General features: G+C 24.2%; 2 protein-coding genes across 2 annotated transcripts in view; one reads left to right on the forward strand and one right to left on the reverse strand.

Annotated features, from left to right (window-relative positions):
- The window catches only part of LOC117183112 (translocon-associated protein subunit beta), an 11,776-nt gene extending 2,897 nt beyond the window's left edge, over positions 1-8,879 (forward strand). Inside the window, exons 2-4 of the mRNA XM_033376291.1 lie at positions 213-366; positions 3,378-3,692; positions 8,711-8,879. Coding sequence (XP_033232182.1) covers positions 214-366; positions 3,378-3,692; positions 8,711-8,827 — 585 coding nt within the window. The 5' untranslated portion in view covers position 213 and the 3' untranslated portion in view covers positions 8,828-8,879. The remainder of the gene's footprint in view (positions 1-212; positions 367-3,377; positions 3,693-8,710) is intronic.
- Positions 8,880-8,988: 109 nt separating this feature from the next.
- LOC117183111 (nuclear pore membrane glycoprotein 210) overlaps positions 8,989-19,142 on the reverse strand; it is a 39,063-nt gene continuing 28,909 nt past the window's right edge. Inside the window, exons 10-13 of the mRNA XM_033376290.1 lie at positions 16,340-16,489; positions 16,120-16,246; positions 15,986-16,042; positions 8,989-9,995 (exon numbers count right to left, since the gene is read on the reverse strand). Coding sequence (XP_033232181.1) covers positions 9,805-9,995; positions 15,986-16,042; positions 16,120-16,246; positions 16,340-16,489 — 525 coding nt within the window. The 3' untranslated portion in view covers positions 8,989-9,804. The remainder of the gene's footprint in view (positions 9,996-15,985; positions 16,043-16,119; positions 16,247-16,339; positions 16,490-19,142) is intronic.

Below are 19,142 nucleotides of genomic sequence, written 5' to 3' on the forward strand. Positions count from 1 at the left end.
ATTAATTATATGATGTAAAATAATATGATATAATTATCTGATACAAAATATATAAAAAATAAATTTATATTTATATTTTTTAAGTCGATTGTTGAATTTTGAGTTATGCTTCAAAACTCCACAGCCAAAATAAACATTAGAAATTATTGTTATAAAATTTTTTATGGACATTTTAAATGATCCATAATATTTAGTGTTTAAAATTTTTTTAGAATGAAGTGCCCCATATTTTTCACGGTAATTTTGGCTGTGTTGGCTTCTGCCTTCGCAGAAGAAGAAGTACCAGAACCAGAAGGAGCAAGATTGCTGATCGCCAAACACATTCATAATAAATATCTTGTGGAAAACATGGATGTTGTTGTTAAGGTAAAATCGACAAATAATTATAATATTTTTTTTTGAGAACCTGCTATACAAATTGGTGCTTAGATATCAGAGACTTGTTGAACGCTGCTTGTCTGATATCAAATTAAACAAAATTAAGTTAAAAATACAATTTTATAATTTAGTTTAATTATTAAAAAATATATATTTAAATACAATCAAACTAAATTAAGTAATCAATTATTACTTAGTCTGTATTGATTAAAATTCTTATTTATCCTATTTAATGTTCCTTAAAACTCCAATATTTCAATTTAAAATATTTATTTTTCAACAAAGTATATTATTTTTTACCCAAATAGATAAATTTTCAGTTAAAAGTGTGAATTTTTGACGAAATAGTTAAACTTTCGAGAAAAGAGATGAATATTCAACTAAACAAATGGATTTTAAACAAAGTAATTCAACTTTAAACCAAGTAGGTAAATTTTGAACCAAAAAAGATGAATTTTTTCGCCCTTTCGTTATTCCCCTCTTTTATCCAATAAAAAATCGAACTGTTTTCAGTTGAAAATTTAGCAGTTTTGTTAAAAAGTTATTCTTTTTGGTTCAAATTTCACCTATTTTGGTCCAAAATGCTACTGTTTAGTTGACAATGAATTTTTGTGTAAAAAATCATCTTTTTATTTTTCATTAAAAATTTTTAAATATGGTTTAAAATGTTGTTCTTTCTTGGCTGAAAAATGGTTTTTGGTGAAAATTCGATTATTTTGTGGAAAATTCGTCTTTTCTGTTTCAAAATTCAATAGTTTGATTGAGCATATTATTTTTTCTTGAAAAAACATTTTGCCTAAATATTTTTTTTCTTTTTTGAAAAAAAATTGGTTTCAAAATTCGGCTTTTTAAAGTTGAGAATTAGACCATTTCTAAGTTCAAATCAATTTTTTTGTATTTGAAAATTCAACTACTTGGATACAAGTTGAAGTAGGTTAATAATTAATTTTTTTTTAAGTTTCAACATGTTAGTTGAAAAGTAATCATTTTCGTTGAAAATCGAACTATTTTGTTCAAAATTCATGTCTTTTTTAGAAGAATTGTCTTTCGTTTGAAAATTCTTCTTTTTCGATTATCAAGCATGTAGATTTTCAACTAAAAAATACATTTTTTTCTACAAAATATATGAATTTTTAACAAAATAGTTACATTTTCAATCAAAGAGATGTCTTTCCACCTAAAATCATAAAACTTCAAACAAAAAATGAATTATTAACGAAGTATTTCATGCTTTAAACAAGTAATTAAAATTTGCAAACAAACCAGATTTTATATTTTAATCAAAAATTGACGAAAGCCAAAAAAGAACCAAATTTTTTTATCAAATTGTCGAGTTTTTAAAGAAAAATAAGAGAATGAATATCCTAAGGAAAAAGTTGATTTTTTAACCCTAAAATAATGAATTTTTAAATAAAAAGTTTATAATCAATCAAACAGAACATATGCTTCCAAAATAGTTGAATTTTAAACTCAACAAGATTGAATTTTGAACAAAAAATGAATTTTCAACAAAATAATTAAATTTTCAACCAAATATTAAAATTTCTGACCAAGAAAGATGAATGAAAATATGGAACTAAAATTATAAGTTGAATTTTCAATCGAGAAAACTGAACTTTCAACCAAAAGGAGTTGAGTTCTGTGTTCTCAGGTCGCATTTAAGGCGAAAAACTTGCATCTTTTTTGGTTGAAAATTCATGTTTTTTGTTATTTGGTTAAAAAAGAATATATTTTGTTGAAAAAAAAAACAATATTTTTAATTGAAATTATAGAATTTTAAAATTTCAAATTGGATTGACTTAAAACTATTGAATACATATCACTGTTTTTAAACAATTAGGATAAATAAAAAGTATTGAACTATTTTGTTGAAAATCCGATTTTCTGTTTATTTTGAAATTAATTTTTTTAACTGTAAATTGAACTATTTTATTTTTGTTCTAAAACGCCTTTATAAGTAACATGCTCATCTGTTAAATTTTCAAAACATTTTACCTTTAAATACGAACAGAAAATATATAACCCAATAAAAAATTCTACTATTTTTGGTTGAAAATTTAGCAATTGTTTTAACAAATTTTCCATTTAGTTAAAAATTCAGCTACTTTAGTGGAAAATGCTACTGGTTTATTGAAAATGCACTTTTTATCTGGTAAATTCATATTTTAGGGTTGAAAATTCAACTTTTCGTAGAAAATTGATCATTTAATTTTTACTTGAGAATTCAACAAGTTGGTTTCAAATTTTGTCCTTTTGTGGCTGAAAAATCGTTTTTGGTGAAAATTTTACTATTTTGTTAAAAATTCGTCTTTGGTTTAAAAATTCAACAGGTTGGTTGGATATATGTTTTTTCTTGAAAAAAATATTTGTTTCTTTTTTAAACAAAAAAATTGGTTAAAATTTGGTCTTTTTTAATTAAATTTCTAATCAAGAAAACTTAAATTACAACAAAAAATAGTTGGATTGTTTGTGCTCTATATTCTCAGTTCGCATTTGAGGCGAAAAACTTGCATCTTTTTGGTTAAAAATGATTGTATTCTGTCGAAAATTCGTATTTTATGGTAGAAAATTGATCTTCTTAGTTGAAAGTTTATCTTGAAAAAGCAATCTTTTTAATTGAAAGGTAAGGATTTTAAAAAGTTTCAAAACCATTCAATACATATAACTGTTTTTAAACAATAAGGAATAAATAAATAGTACGTCATTATTTTTTTGAAAATTCATTTTTATTTTTGATTTGAAATTAATTTTTAAACATTATTTAAAAACTCATAACTGATTAAATTACGGATTTTCTTCTAAAGAAAATTCACTTCTAGTCCAGCAGATCGATTTTTTTCATTTTGCACTTTTCCTCTCAGTAATAATATCTCTAGATTTTTTATTTTTTTACTAAAAACTTGTCGTATCTAATTTCTAGATAACTTTTTGAATTAAAAACAATTTGTTTGAAGAAATGAGTGATCCCTTGTAAACTTTGGAATCTAATCTCTTTACAGTACACTGTTTACAACGTCGGCAACGAGGCCGCCCTGGAGGTTGAAATCACCGACAACTCTTTCCCTGCTGACAATTTCGTCCACGTGAGTGGAGAATTGAACGCCAGAATTGACCGAGTTCCTCCCAACACCAATGTCACTCACACAGTCATCGTCAAACCGAAAAAATACGGTTATTTCAACTTTACCTCGGCTGAAGTTCTCTATCGTCGTAAAGAAGATGCCCCCAGGTTACAAGTTGCAGTGAGCAGCGAGCCCGGATTGGCTTATTTTATCGCTTACCGTGAATTCGACAAAAAGTTCTCTTCCCACGTGGTAAGTACGCTAAATATTACCATATTTTCTCCCATTTATTTTTTTCTGTCGCCTATTTTTCTCAAAAAATCCGGAAAAGTCGAAGTTTTTTCGAGAGCGTGATTAAATTTTTCTTAAATTCCAATATAAAGTTGAATTAAAATTTTTCTTCATTTATGAAAAGTGGCTTCATATTACTGTATTTAACTATATTGTGGAAAATTTATTTTTCATTCTGGTTTAAAATTAATTTTTTATCTGAAAATTTAAGTTTTGTATTTTTGGTTGAAAGTTGATAATTCAACTATTTCATTCAAAAATTAATTTTTTTGATTGAAGATTACCATTATAGTTAAAAATTCATGTATTTTATTTAAAATTCGTTCAGAATACATTTTTTTTTTAATGAAAATGTAATTACTTTGTTGAAAGATGAAATCGTTTGTTAAAAATTAATTATTTTAGTTTGAGACTCAAAATTCAGTTCTCTATTTGAAATCTTTATTTTCTTGACTGAAAATTTAACTTTTTAATTTTGGGTTGATAAATGGTCTTTTTTAGTTAAAAATTTTCGTCATTTTTCATCGAAATTAATCTTAGTTGAAAATTCATCTCTGGTTCAAAATTCAACTACTCCAGTTGAAGATTCATCATTTTATTTGAAAATTTATCACTTTATTTGAAAATGTAACTATCTTTTTCAAATTTATTTTGCTGTTGAATATTAATTTTTTGTTTAATGAAAATGTGACAATTGTATTTTACCAATTGTACCAATTGTACATCATAATAGTTAAAAGTTCATCATTTTATTTGAAAATTCATCACTTTATTTAAAAATGTAACTATATTTTAGAAATTTAGTTCTTTTCACTGAAAATGTGAACAACTGAGAATTTAACTATTCCATTTTTGGTTGAAACTTGATAGTTTTTAGTTGAAAATTCAAGTATCTGGTTGAAAACTAATTATTTTGTTAAAAACTCGTTTATCTTGGTAGAAAATTAAGTTTCTTAGTTGAAAATTCATCTTTTTGCATGAACATTAAACAGTTTGTTTGCATTTTTTTCTCTCCTGAAAATTTTTTTTAGTTAAAAATTCAACTCATGTTGAGAAATCGTATTTTTTTGTGGATTCGCGTGTTTTTATATAAAAATTCAAAGCATTTTTGGTTGAAATATTTCTATTGTTGCAAATTAATTTTTTTGTTGAAGATACATTATTTTAATTGAAAATTCATGTCTTTGTTTGAAAATTTGTTTTGAATTATCTTTTCTTTCTCTGAAAATTATTTTTTTTTACTGAAAATTTGTTGCACCTTTTTTGTGTTGAAAATTAGTTTTTTTAACTGAAGATGTAACTATTCCAGGTGAATATTCCATATATTTAGTTATATATTTATCTCTTTGGTTAAAAATGATTTTTTAAACTAAAAATTTAACTTCAACTTTTGATTAAAAATTTTTTTATTTTAGTTGAATATTCTTTTTTTTGTATAAATTGATTTTCTTGGTTGAAAATTAATCGTTTTGGTTAAAAGTTCAATTATTCCATTTTTGTCGAAAATTGATCATTTTTAGTTGAAAATTCAAATATTTGGTGGAGAATTAATGCATTTTTTGAAATGTCGTATATTTTGTTGAAAAATTATATTTTTTTGTAGAAAATATTAGTTAAGATTTATCATCTTAGTTGAAAATGCATCAGTTAAAACAGGATTTACAATCTTAAACAATTTTTTGTAATGTTATGTTAGTGCTTTTTGTTTAAAATTTCTATTGTTAATAAAAAATTATTAGATTTCAAAGAATATTTAGAATATTTGATCAAATATTTGAACAAATCTTTAGGAAAAAAAGAATTAGTTGAATTTGTATCTTTTTCAATTACGATATCCTTCAATTTACAGTTTGAAATTCGAAGCTCTTTCACTTACAATTGTTTCATTTTGGATTTTAATTCTTAAACGTACATTTCTTTTTAAAAATATAAATGCAGTTTTAGAGATTTAAAAAATAAAAAATTGGTATCGTTTGAAATCGACAATTTTTGATTAAAAAAAAAAATCTTTGTTGATCAAGTGTGAATATAAATTATAGTGATTTTTAAAATAATTGAACTATACACTAAGGCTTAACAAGTGAATAATAATTGATTTTATAATGCGATTCAGATTTAGTTCAAAATTTAAGGATTCCCAGATATATATGTTAAAAATTAAACTTTTTCAATTGGAAAAACTTAGTAATAAAACAAATATAAAAGCAGGATTGAAACTTAATAACTATTTTCAATTTAAAAATAATATATTCATAATTAAAGGCTTTTATTAAATTAAAAATATTGCTTTAGTCTAAAATTTGAAAGTTTTAAATTTTGTAGTCAAGAAAAATAACAATTGCCTAATATTTAGAAATATTTCAATGTTTAAGTAAAATCAGTCATTCTAAATTAAATATTCGAAACTAAACTTTAAACGGTACAATTTTAATTTTTCTGTTTGAAAAAATGTAATTTACAAGTAAAATTGTTGAATTTTGGGTGTATAATAAATATTAAACACCTCTAAACCCTAAAGAAAAATTCGAGTAAGTTGAAGAGATATTTAGGTTTGAAAAGATTCAAAAGTAATTAAACATTGGAAAATATTCAATCAGAAGAAGTTAAATGTTCAGTTAAAAAATTACTTTTCAAATAAAAACTTTAAAAAATAATAACTTTTTTTAAAGAGTTACATTTTCAAAGAAAGTGATGAATTTTCAACTAAAATGGTAAATCTTTAACTGGAATGGTTGAATTTTAAAGCAGAAAGATCAATTTTGAAATAAAAATGATCATTTTTCAACCAAAAATTTAATAATTACATTGTTATTAAGAAAATGGATGTTCATCCAAAAAGATGAATTTTTAACTAACATTATGAATCTTTAACCAACAAAATTAATTTTCAACTAAAATAATAAATATTGAACTGGAAGGCTTGAATTTTTAAACAAGAAAAATAACTTGCTAAGAAAAGATAATTTACTACAAACAAAAAAAAACAATTTTTAACAAAATATGTGGATTTTCATTGAAATAGTTGAATTTTTAATTTAAAAATATCAATTAAAAAAAATGGACATTCAGATTTTTAGTTGAAGGCATTAATTTTCACCCAAACTGATGAATTTTCAACTAAAATCATGAATCTTTATCTGGAATAGTTAAAGTTGATAAAAAAATATATGAATTTTCAGCCATAAAGATTAATTTTGTATGAAAAAGGCTATTTTTTTACAAATTACATAAATTTTCAAACAACTAGTTTTAATTTTTTAATAAAAAATATCAATTTTCAACCAAAAATAGAATGGTTAAATTTTCGGTTGGAAATCTTATTCTTAACAAATAAAATAACGGATATTCAGCACAATAGTTAAATATATAATAAAAAATGCAGGTTGGTTTTTAAATAATTAGTGGAATTGTTATGTTTATCAATTATGCTATTATTTAGCTTATAATGCGCAATTCAAAATTGTTTTACTTTAAAAATACTTTATTAAAAATTTTTATTTCTAAGCTTACATTTTTAATATAAAGAATTTTTAAATGCTGTCTTAAACACTTGAACAAATAAAAAATACAAGCCTTTCATGTTGAAAATTTTGTATAAAAAACATTTTTATTTAATAAATATATTTTTTTAATTTATCTGTACTTTAAGTGATAAAAAGTGAACGAAAACGATTTTAAAACAGTTGAAAATTTAAGAATTTTCAGATTTTAATGTTAAAACTGAAACGGGTTAAATTTGAAAGTCTTAGTCATTAAACAAATGTGAACGTGTGACTAAAAGCTTATAAACTGTTTTCAACTTAAAAATAACTTCATAATAATATCTTCTTGATTAAAGAATTTTATTAAATTTAAAATATTTTTTCAGTCTAACATATTCCATTTTTAACCCGTTCAATTTGAAATTTTTATTAAAAAAAAAATTAATTAATGAATATTTAGCAATATGGAATCGTTAACATTTTGAAGAGCCTTCAAAATTTGAACGTTACTATTTTAATTATTGTATTTGAAAAATGCTTAATTTGTAAGTGAAATTTTGATGAGTAATTTACAAATGAGCATTTATAGAAAAAATTTGAGTAATTTTAAGAAATATTTAGGAGTTTTAAAATGATTTAAAATTATCATGCAAATTTTAGAAAGTTTTCTTAAAATCTTCTAGAATCATTTTTGAACATTTTGTTGAAATCTTTGAAAAACTTTTTAAATATTCTCTTAAAATAATGTTTCTTAATGGAAAGTTATTTTTAATTTTCCTAGGAATCTTAAGAAAATTTTCTTATTCTTTTGAAACCTTTCATAATTCTTGATAAGCATCTAATTTTTTTGTTTAAAATCTGCAAAAATCAACATTTTGTTTTATATTAGGCTATCATCATTTTAAGTTTTACATTAAGTTTGAATCTTTTCAAAACTTTTACATTCAAATTTCGCCTACAAATAATAAATGTTCAAATGTTATTTACACCTCCAAATTGTAAAGAAATTTTCTAAAATTTGCAGGATTTTCTCAAAATTGTAGAAAAAATCCAATTCGTTTTAACAGATATTTAGAAGTTCTGAAAAAATTTCCAAAACAATTTTCAATTTAAAACTACTTCTAGATTTCTCAAGATTTTGAAATAAAATTTTGAAGCTTTTCAAGGATGTTTAAACTATTTATAAAGAAAAGAATTAAATTTTAATTTTTAAAAATTCAAAATTTAACCGCGAAATGACCAGGAATTAATTTCGTCGATTAAAACGTCCACCTTGAAAATGTCATAGTTTAATATTTATTATTTCTGGCATAAAATTGCTTTCAAATGGAAAATTGTTTAGCTTTCGGTATCGAATTTCATAATTTCATTGAACGTAACAAATATTTGCGAACCACTTTAATCCCTATACTCCTCAAATTAAAAAAGTTTTCGAGCTTTCAAGCCTATTTTTTAAAACAAAAATATTATATTAAAGATTCCTTTAATTATTTCCAGATCGACTGGGCTGCCTTTGCAGTTATGACTCTTCCATCTCTGGCAATTCCTTTCGGGCTCTGGTACTCGAGTAAAAGGAAATACGAGAAATTGTCAAAGAGCTTAAAGAAACACTGAACACTCATTGTACAAAGTAAAAAAAAAAATATATATAAAATCCTCACTTCCACAATCTACTCTTAATTCTCCGATTTGAAACTATTTTCTTGTATGATTGAAACGTGAAGCGCGTGACTGTTTGATTATATAAATACCGAATTTTTTTAAATAAACACTTATTTATGAAAAAAAGCAATTTTATTATCAAGTCAACTAACTGCACTTTATCATCACTCTCACACTCTTCAATTCTTCGGTAAAAAGTCCTAAGTACTTTAAAGACTAACAAAATGGCAAAGTAACGTTTTCGAAAAAAAACGCTCGTTAAGAAAAGGATCGGTGTTTTTCAGTATCAACAATATTTCATCAACTCTCACACCTTCTGTACAATGCTTTACCGACGTAATTACGTAATTATAACCGCATTTATTTATCACGAGTGCTTCACGCACCAAAGTTACAATTAAAATAGTTACAACGGAAATTGAAAATATTATTATTATTATCATCACTGATAATATAAAAGTGTGGGAAGGCAATTTTGTTTTCAAAGGCCTAACTCAATGGCCTTTTTTCTCTCGAAACGTCTAACGTCCTTTTATAATTACATTTATGTACAGTTTTTTTTCTTTTTATCCAGAGTTCGAAATCATTACAACATCCGCATGTTTTTTTTTACCGTTATCTTGATTTCAAACTCTGATTTTATGAAATAGACTACTTTTTAACAAATGTACAAAGCCTTAACCTCTACCAAGACGCATATTTTGTCTCAGAAATTCGCGATTTTCCATCAAATTACCACTTGGACACACCCGAATTTCGCATTTTTCGATGAAAACACTTTTGCAACGATAGTAAAACAAAAAAAAAAATCAATACCCGTATGGACGATAAATAGTTTGGCAAAAAGTGTGTGCATAGCATTTAAAAAAGTTCTGTTTGCTATCAGTCTTTTTTGGTTGGGCCAAAAGTCAACTTTTTCTTTTTGACACTCATGGTGTGTGCAAAGTTCGATTTCTTCTTGGTGTGAAGAAACCTCGGGGATCACCGTAAACGGGCTCAAAGGCCGAAAATGGCCTCAGGGGTGAAGATGGAGATCGTGGACTCGATGCGCTCGAAGAATTGTTTATCGTCGGCGAACAAGGACTTGCCGATTTTCTCAAAGGCGGCGGGCATTTTTCGACTGTAAAATTAAATTCAATTATTCAGGGGCTGTTCATAAACTATGTTGTGGACTGTACTTAAATTACATAAGACAAGGTCTCATCGATCGGTTCCTAAAGTACTTTCTTCACACTCAACCGGTAACAAAATTCAGGATAAATTCAAAACATTTCAAGAGGGATTCAAGTTACATTCAAAAGAATTCAAAATTAATAGGAAAAAATGATTAAAAATAAACAAACAATCCATGGATTTCCGTTAACAAGGAATGAATGTAGAAGAATTTAAGATAAAAGAGAAGAATTCGATGAAATTCATAAAAATTGAAGATGAATTTAAAAAAAAATCAAATGAATTTAAAATAATTTTGAAAAACTTTATTGATTTCAGTAACTTTGAAATAAGGCTAGAAAAATTCATGGGGAATTGAAAGAATATGATGACATGTCTAAGAATTAAAGGTGAGATTAATTGACTTCAAGATCAATTAAATAAAAACTTTTAAAAATTCACAGAATTAAGTAGAATTGAGTGAATTTAGTAGACTTCAAGTAAATTAAAAAAAAAATCCACAGAATTTACAAGAATTCAGGGTGAATTAAACAAAATTCAAATCTCCAAAACCCTATTAATTTCTAACACAAGAAGTGAATAATTACTACAAAAACAATTAAAGTTTAGTTCCAAATAATTCAAATGAATTGGAACAATTTTCAGAATCAAAGAAAATTGAACCGATTAAAATAAATTTTGAGTGAATTTAGAGAAAATAAAGGTAGTTCTCGTGCCGCAAGTCAGATATATGAAAAAAATAGTTTTTCTATGATTTTAAAAATCAAAATATTATAACTGATGTTATTCCAAATAAATAAAAAAAAAACATTTTTTATGAAAAATGTTTAAATTCACAGAAGAAAATTAATTTAAACCATGTTTTTTGCAAATGAATGTTTTCTGACCGTCGCTTCTTACCCATTTATGAAAAATGATTGCATTTCAATAAATTTTTGAAAGGAAAATTGTTTTAAACAAATAATTATATTTTAAGATTTGTTAGTTATTTAAAAAATTAGAAGTAGTAGAGAATGTTTTTCTGGAAAAAATAAGCCATTATTTATTAAAATGCAATGATTTTTCAATAATTGGTAAGAAGCGACGGTCAGAAAAAATTCAAGGCAAAAAACATAGTTAAAATGGATGTTTTTAATGGTCATTTTTATATCTTTCATAACAAATAATTTTTTTTATTTGAAATGACAACAGTTATAATATTGGGATTCTTAAAACCATAGAAAAACTATTTTTTCAGATATCTGACTTTTGGCACGAGAACTACCTTAAAAGAAATGAGAAGAATTAGATGACATATATAAAAAATAAATGTCAATTTAAAAAGCAATCAAGTGAATTGAAAACAATTCAAAAATATTGAAAAATTAATTAAATTTCATAGATTGGAATGGAAAAAATCTTTAAAATCCCTTAAAGTTAGTAAAATCGTTGGAAAATCCCTTGAAATTGTTTAAATCTTTTTAAATATCCTAATAAATTTAAGTCTTTGAAAGCCTTCAAAATATTGTTAGAAATCAAAAATTTCTAGGAATCTTTTGAAATTTACTAAAATATTTCGAATTCCTTGATATCTTTTAAAGGCCCATTAAAATTTTTAAAGCGCTTGAAAACGCCTGAGAATCTTTTACGATACCCTCAAGTATTTAAAATCGTTTTAAATCCGATTAAATTACTGAAATAAATAAAAAAAATTCGAATATTTTAAAATAACCTAATAAATTTAAAATCATTTAAACTTTTGGAGTTTTTTAAAGCCCTTGAAAGTGCCAAGAAATTCTGAAGACAAAAAAATACACTAAAATATTCCAAATCCTTTGATCATTTGATTAACAATTGATATTCAGGGTCAATTAAGTTAAAACTTTTAAAAATTCGAAAATAATGCATCGAATTAAGTAGAGTAGAATAAATTTCGAGAAAACGAAGTGAATTAAAAAAATCCAAGAGAATTCCAAATCTTTAAAACCCTACAAAATTCCTCACTTCTCATGAATAAATTCTTAAAAATCCACTTAAATATTAATAAATCCCATGAAATTCTATGACGTTATTTTCTGAAATCATGGAAAATGGATTAAATTACATTAAGAGTTTTAAAATCACTGAAATCCTCGGAAATCTGGTAAAATAACGTGAAAATGTTCAAAATAGTTTAAAACCTCTTACATCCTGTAAAATCGTTCCATATCTTCAGAAATTCTAGAAAATTTTTTATCCTAAAATATTTCAAAAATCATTTCAAATCAATGAAAGTAATACAAACAATTCATTAAAATCTTTTTAAATTCCCTAAAATACTTAAAATTTTAAAGCTCCTGAAAATGTCTTAAAATTTTTAAAAATACCCTAAAATCTCATAAATTTCTTCAAATTCTTGAAATATTTATAAAATTTCTAGAAATCTTTATAAACACTCTGAAATATCTTAAAGAATTTTGAAGATTTTAGGGTATTTAAAAACTTATAAAATCTAAGGCATTTTCAAGAGATTTTAATTTGGAATATTTTAGGGAATTTTAAGAATCCAAGGAATGTTTTATATTTTATTTTATGTATTGTAAGATAAAGAAATTTCTAGAATTTCGGAAGATATGAATATTTCAGATTTTATAAGATTTCTAATGATTCCAATGATTTTAAGGGATCTTAGCCCTCTTAATTTATTTTAATACATTTTCCAGGTTTTCAGAAAATATAATATAATTTAACGGGATTTTATAATATTTTAGTGGGTATCAAAGAATATATTCGCCAAAAGTGAAGGTATTTTGTAGAGTTTCAAAAATTTGAATATATTTTTTGGAATTCGCTCTGAACTCTTCTTAATTCACTCAATTTTTCTCAATTCAATGAATTAAAAAAAAAAGTAATTCATCTTGAAGTCTTGTAAACTCATCTAAAATTCGTAGGCCTTTCGTCAAATTCTTTTGAATGCCCTCTTCATTTTTCTGAACTCATTTCAAATTTACTGAATTCAAAGAATTTTTCAATATTTTTTCACTGTTTTCAATTCACTTGATTGCTAAATTTATTCAATTCTAATTAAGTCAATGGTTTTTTTTCATATTTTTACATTATTTTCAATTTACTTGATTGTTTTTTTAATTCAGCTTGATTTTTTATGAATTTCATCGAATTCTTCTCATTTTTTTTACAAGTTTACACTGAAATAAATGGATTTTGTAGATAAAAAAAAAATCCAATTCATTGAAATTCTTTAAAATTGCTTTGTAGTCATTGTTACTTTTTTGGTTAAAAATTAGTAGGGTTTCAAATATTTGAAGTAATCTGATTTTTGTTTAATTCACCCTTAATTCTTATTAATTTACTCTGAATTCTTTGGAATTGTCTCGAATTTTTTTAATTCACTTCAAGTCTTCTCAATTTATTAAATTCTATTTAATTCAATGGATTTATTTTTAATTTATCAAAGTTTTTATTTAATTGATCCTAATGTCTTTTAACATCACTTTGAATTCTTAAATATTTCATTAAATTCCTTTTAATTTCGTTGAATTCTCTTTTCCAGGATTTCAGAAAATGTCATCATAGCATTTCATGGGATTTTATCACTTGAATTCTTCCAACTTTTCTTAATCTTATCTAATTCAATACACTTTTTTGAAAGTTTTTATTTAACTGATCCTGTGGATAAATTGACAAAAATGGTCAAAGGATTAAAAACATTTTAACGGATTTTTTCAAATTCCTTGGTATTTTCAAGAGCTTTAAAAAATGCTAAGGGATTTCAAAAGATTTTTACGGATTTAAAATAGCTTAGATTATTTTAAAAAATTGGAAGTAATTTTTAATTAATTTAAATAGTTTAATGGAATTTTAAAGGATTTGAAGTACTTGAGGAATTTTTAAAAGATTCAAAGTGTTTAAAATATTTTAGGATAATGAATTTTCTAGAGTGTTGAATGATATGAAACGATTTTCGAGAAGGTTTTAAGATATTTTAAAAGATTTCAATGTCTTTAAGGGATTTTAAAGGTCTCAAGGTGTTTAAATACATTTTCCAGGATTTCAGGGAATATCATCATGAAATTTCACGGGATTTTACAATATTTTAGTGGATTTCAAATAATTTATTCACGAGAAGAAAGATATTTCGTAGGATTTTAAATATTTTGGGGAATCTTAAAAGATGCCAAGGAGTTTTTTTATTTATTTCAATAATTTGAAAGAATTTAAAATGGTTTGAAATATTTCAGTGTAAATAATTTCCTATACTTTCAGAAGATATGGAACGATATTTTAACAGATTTCACGTGATTTTATAAGGTTTCCGAGGATTTCAATGATTTTAAGGATTTTTTTAATGCTCTCAATGTATTTTAATACATTTTCTTGGATTTCAGGAAATATCGCCAGATTTCATAGAACTTCATGGGATTTAATAATAATTGAATGGATTTTAAAGAATTTATTCAAGAGAAGTGAAATATTTTGTAGACTTTGAAATATTTTTCATATTTTGACATTAGTTTTTGGAAACTTAAAAAATTGTAAGGGATTTAACAATATTTTAAAGGATTGAAAATAGTTTAGGTTATTTTAAAAGATTTTAAGTAATTTTTAATTGACTTTGATAGTTTAATGGAATTTAAAAGGGTTTGAAATATTTGAGGCTAAATAATTTCCTGTAATTTCGAAAAATATGGAACGCTTTTACAGGATATTTAAAAATATTTCACGGAATTTTATAAGGTTTCCGAGAATTTTATTGATTTAAAGGGTTTTTTTTAATGCTCTCAATGTATTTTAGTACATCTTCCAGGATTTCAGGAAATATCATCAGATCGTTTTTGGTTGAATTCAACGGTTTTTTTTTTTTCAATGAAAATATTTTTGTTTTAAAATAAAAAAATATTGCATCTTTCGTTGAAAATTCAATCCAACTTGTTGCAAATTATTATTTTTTCTCCTAAAAATTCAATTTTTTATCTAAAAATTTAATTGTTCAATTTTTGGTTCAATTGTATTTGTTTAAAAATTATAAACTCTTTGTTTGAAACTACTTTTTAAAAAAGAATTTTTTTGGTTAAAGATTCATGTTTTTGATTGAAAATTCATGTTTGCAGATTTAAAATTGAACTATTTTGTAGTAAATTCGTATTCTTTTGGCCGAAAATGAAATTATTTAATTAAAACTTACCCTTTTTTTGAAAATTCCAACTATTTCGTTAAATATTAACCTGTTTTTATGAAAATTTAATTATTTGACAGAAAATAATTTTTTTTTCAAATCACACCATTTGGCTGAAAATTCAACTTTTTTGTAGATACCCTTATTCTACAAAAATTAATTTTTTTTTATCTGACAATTGGACTTTTTCATGTTTGGTTGGAAATATATCCTTTATAGGTTAAGCATTCTAATATTTGGTAGAAAATTCGTATTTTTTTCTAGAAATTTCGGTTAAAAAGTGAACTAATATAACAAAAAGTTATTTATTTCATAGTAAATAAATCTTCCTTTAAAAAAAGCACATTTTCGGGTTGAAAATTCAACTGTTTTGTAGAACTTCTTCTTTTTTATTTCAAAATGCAGCATTATTTTTGAAAATTGATGTATTATGTGGAAAATGTGTATTTTTTGGCAGAACATTTGGTTATAAAATCGTATATTTTGGGTAAATTCAAATGGTTGAATTATTTCCTATTTTCGTCAAAAATCAATCTACTTCCCCTGTTAATTTGTAATAATAAATGTTACACATTTTGAGAAAAAAATCTAGTTCCGGTGATATCTTTTTTCTCAAAATTTTTAATATTTATTATTACAAAAATTTGTAATATTATTCTTGCAAATTGACCACTTGATGGAAAAAAATGTACCATTTTCATTCATTCAACCTACCTGGTCGAAACTATTAACATAAGAAAATAAAAATTAAATAAGAAGTATTAAGAATTTTAAATTCTGCGTACCAAAAATATGCTTGTTCCTAACGTTCAGCTCAACGTTTGTTATTTTGTTTTTCCAAACTGAAAAAAAAAACCAAGTTTTTAATTAAGAGATCGCAATTTTTCGAGATTTAATAGTTAATTTCTGTTTGACTCACAATGGAAAAAGGTGATGAACAAAACAATCAAGATGCCACACGTGTATCGATGAAAATATACATAATCAAGCCAATGAATTCCGGATATGTGTGCAAATTGTTCGTACCTCGGCAATCGAATGAAGAGCTAAAATATAAATTTGGAATACATAACATTTATAAATAATAAATTGGAACATTAGATTATTTCTATTTACGGAAAATCTAATAAAATACGTACAGAAATATTTTGCTTTGTCAGTTCATTGCTCACAATGATCTTTTGTCCCTGAATATCGTCCTGGTGTTGCATGATGCACAATTTATATTGAAAGAGGTTCTTGGAAATAAATTTCTGTGCACTAATCGTAACCTCGTCAGGAGTATCGATCTAAAAATAAATATGAAAATGAAATAATCAAGGTGGTCAAAAAACTTCATTTTCAAAAGTTCCCTGATTTTTCGCTGAACTGTTCTTAATTTTCCTTCAATATCAACATTTAAAGATCCACATTATAATCTTGTAACATTTTTATTGTAGACCCTTTTATAAATGGAGCATAACAATTTTAAATTTAAATGTATGAACTTTTTAATTTATTATTCTCAGGACGGTCACAGCCTACTTTAGTTGAAAAAAGTAATTAATTTCTAATCCAAAAAGTGACTAATGTGCATTAATAATGTGGATAATGTTCTTTTGAATTTAAAATAAATTGAAAGAAATTTCTAAAGATTCTAGGTGAATTTTAACGACTTCAAGATAAATTCATGAGACTTTACAACAATTTAAATTCCAAATATATTCGAAAACATATTTGAAAATCTCTTCAAAAATTTCGAAACCAAATGAAATTCTTCACTTCTTGTAAATAGATTCTTTAAACATTTAAAATCCATTAAAATATTATGAAATCCTCTATAATTTTTTGAAATACATTGAAACTTTGTAAAATACTTGAAATTTCCTTGGAGTCTTTTAAAATACCCTCAAATATTGCAACTAATTTGAAATCCCATTAAATTACTAAAATCAATTTAAAAAATCCTTTAACTCTTAAAATTCCCTACAAATTTTGTAACTCTTTTAAATTCTTTAAAATACCTTAAAATTACTGAAATCAATTGAAAATTACTTTTCATTTTTTTTTAAATCCCTTGAAACTTTTTAAAACTCTTAAAAATATCCTAGAATCTTTAAAAATACACTCAAATATTTAAAATTATTTGAAATTCTACTGAATTACTGAAATCAATGAAAAATTACTTGGAATCTTTTCAAATAGCCAACAATATTTTTGAATTCTTTTGAAATCCTATTGATTATTGAAATCTATTTAAAATCCCTGGCATTCCCCTTAAATATCCTAAATTATTTAAAATTCTTTTAAAACTCCATTACATTTCTGAAATCAAGAAAAAAATCCTAGGAATCTTTTAAGATTCCCGAAAAAATTGCAAATCACCCTGAAATTTGTTGAAATCCCTTGAAACTTTTTAAACCTCTTTGAAAATGTCTGGGAATTAAAAAAAATGTCCTAAAATATTCCAAATCCTCTGAAATCCTATTGAATTACTGAAATGAATAAAAAATTCCTTGGAATATTTTCAAATACCCAACAATATTTTTTTAATTCTTTTGAAATCCTATTAGATTATTGAAATCTATTAAAAATCCCTGGAATCACTTGAAATATCCTAAATTATTTCAAATTTTTTAAAAACCCATTAAATTACTGAAATCAATAAAAAATTCCTAGGAATCTTTGAAAATTCCCGAAAAGATCTTTAAAAATGTCCTCAAATATTCCAAATCCTTTGAAATCCTATTGAATTACTGAAACGAATGAAAAATTCCTTGGAATCTTTTCTAATTCCCAACAATATTTCAAATTCTGTTGAAATCTATTTAAAATCCTTGACATTATATAAAATACGCAAAAGTCTTTTAAATTCTTTTAAAATCCCATTAAATTACTGAAATCAGTAAAAAAAATGCCTAGGAATCTTTTAAGATTCCTTTAACAATTTGAAATCTCCTAACATTTTTTGAACCCCCTTGAAACTTTTTTAAACTCTTTAAAAATACCTAGGAATCTTAAAAATATCCAGAAATATTTTAATTTATTTTAAAATTGAATTAGATTACTGAAATGCATTAAAAAAAACCTTGGAATTTTTAAGAATAACTTAAAATCTTTGAAGTCCCTCCAAATTATTTTAATCTACTAAACATTCTTCAGATTTTTCTAAAATACCCGAAAGTATTTCCAATCCTTTAAAATTCCCTGAAACTTTTTAAAGCCCTTGAAAATTTCTTGGATATTTTAAGAATACGAAAGCCCTTCAAAATTCCTTTAAATTATTGAAAGCTAATAAAAATTCTTTGGAATCTTTTTAAATTCTTTTAAAATATTTGAAATCTTCTGAAATATCTTCAACGTATTGATATGTTAAAAAAATTTAGTCTTTTCAAATATCCTAAAATATTTCAAAAGAATTCAAGAAAATTCAGAAATAGGTATAGTCCTGAATTCGATAGTTGTTAACCCCTGGGCTAAATAATTAGATGAAAACTGATAGTCACTCAAAGTCACTTAAAGTGTTTCTTACAGACTCCTTTTTTTTAAATTAAAAAAAAAAAAAACCGTTTGTTATGCATGTAAAACATGAGACATTTACTTTTTTATTTTGAATTTTTTTCGGACATAAGACGTCTTTGTGAACATTTTGTGATTATTTTTTAATATTTGTAAAATCTTTTAAATCCTTGAATTTTTTAAATCTTTGTGATATATTTGTGAAATTCTCAAATTTCTGTGAAATCTCTTACAATCCTCGAAATCCTTAAAATCCTTGAATTCTTTAAAGTTTTTGTGACATCCTTGTTAAATTTATTGAAATCTTTGAAAATTTTTGATACAGCGTACTGTACCCTTTCTGAAATCCTTGAAATCTTTTTAAATCCTTATGGATTCTTCGCAATATTTGTGAAATTTTTTGTATTCATTTGAAATCATTGAAATATTTGAAATCTTTGCGAT

This window comes from Belonocnema kinseyi, chromosome 2, assembly GCF_010883055.1.
Source record: "Belonocnema kinseyi isolate 2016_QV_RU_SX_M_011 chromosome 2, B_treatae_v1, whole genome shotgun sequence".
Lineage (NCBI taxonomy): Eukaryota > Metazoa > Arthropoda > Insecta > Hymenoptera > Cynipidae > Belonocnema > Belonocnema kinseyi.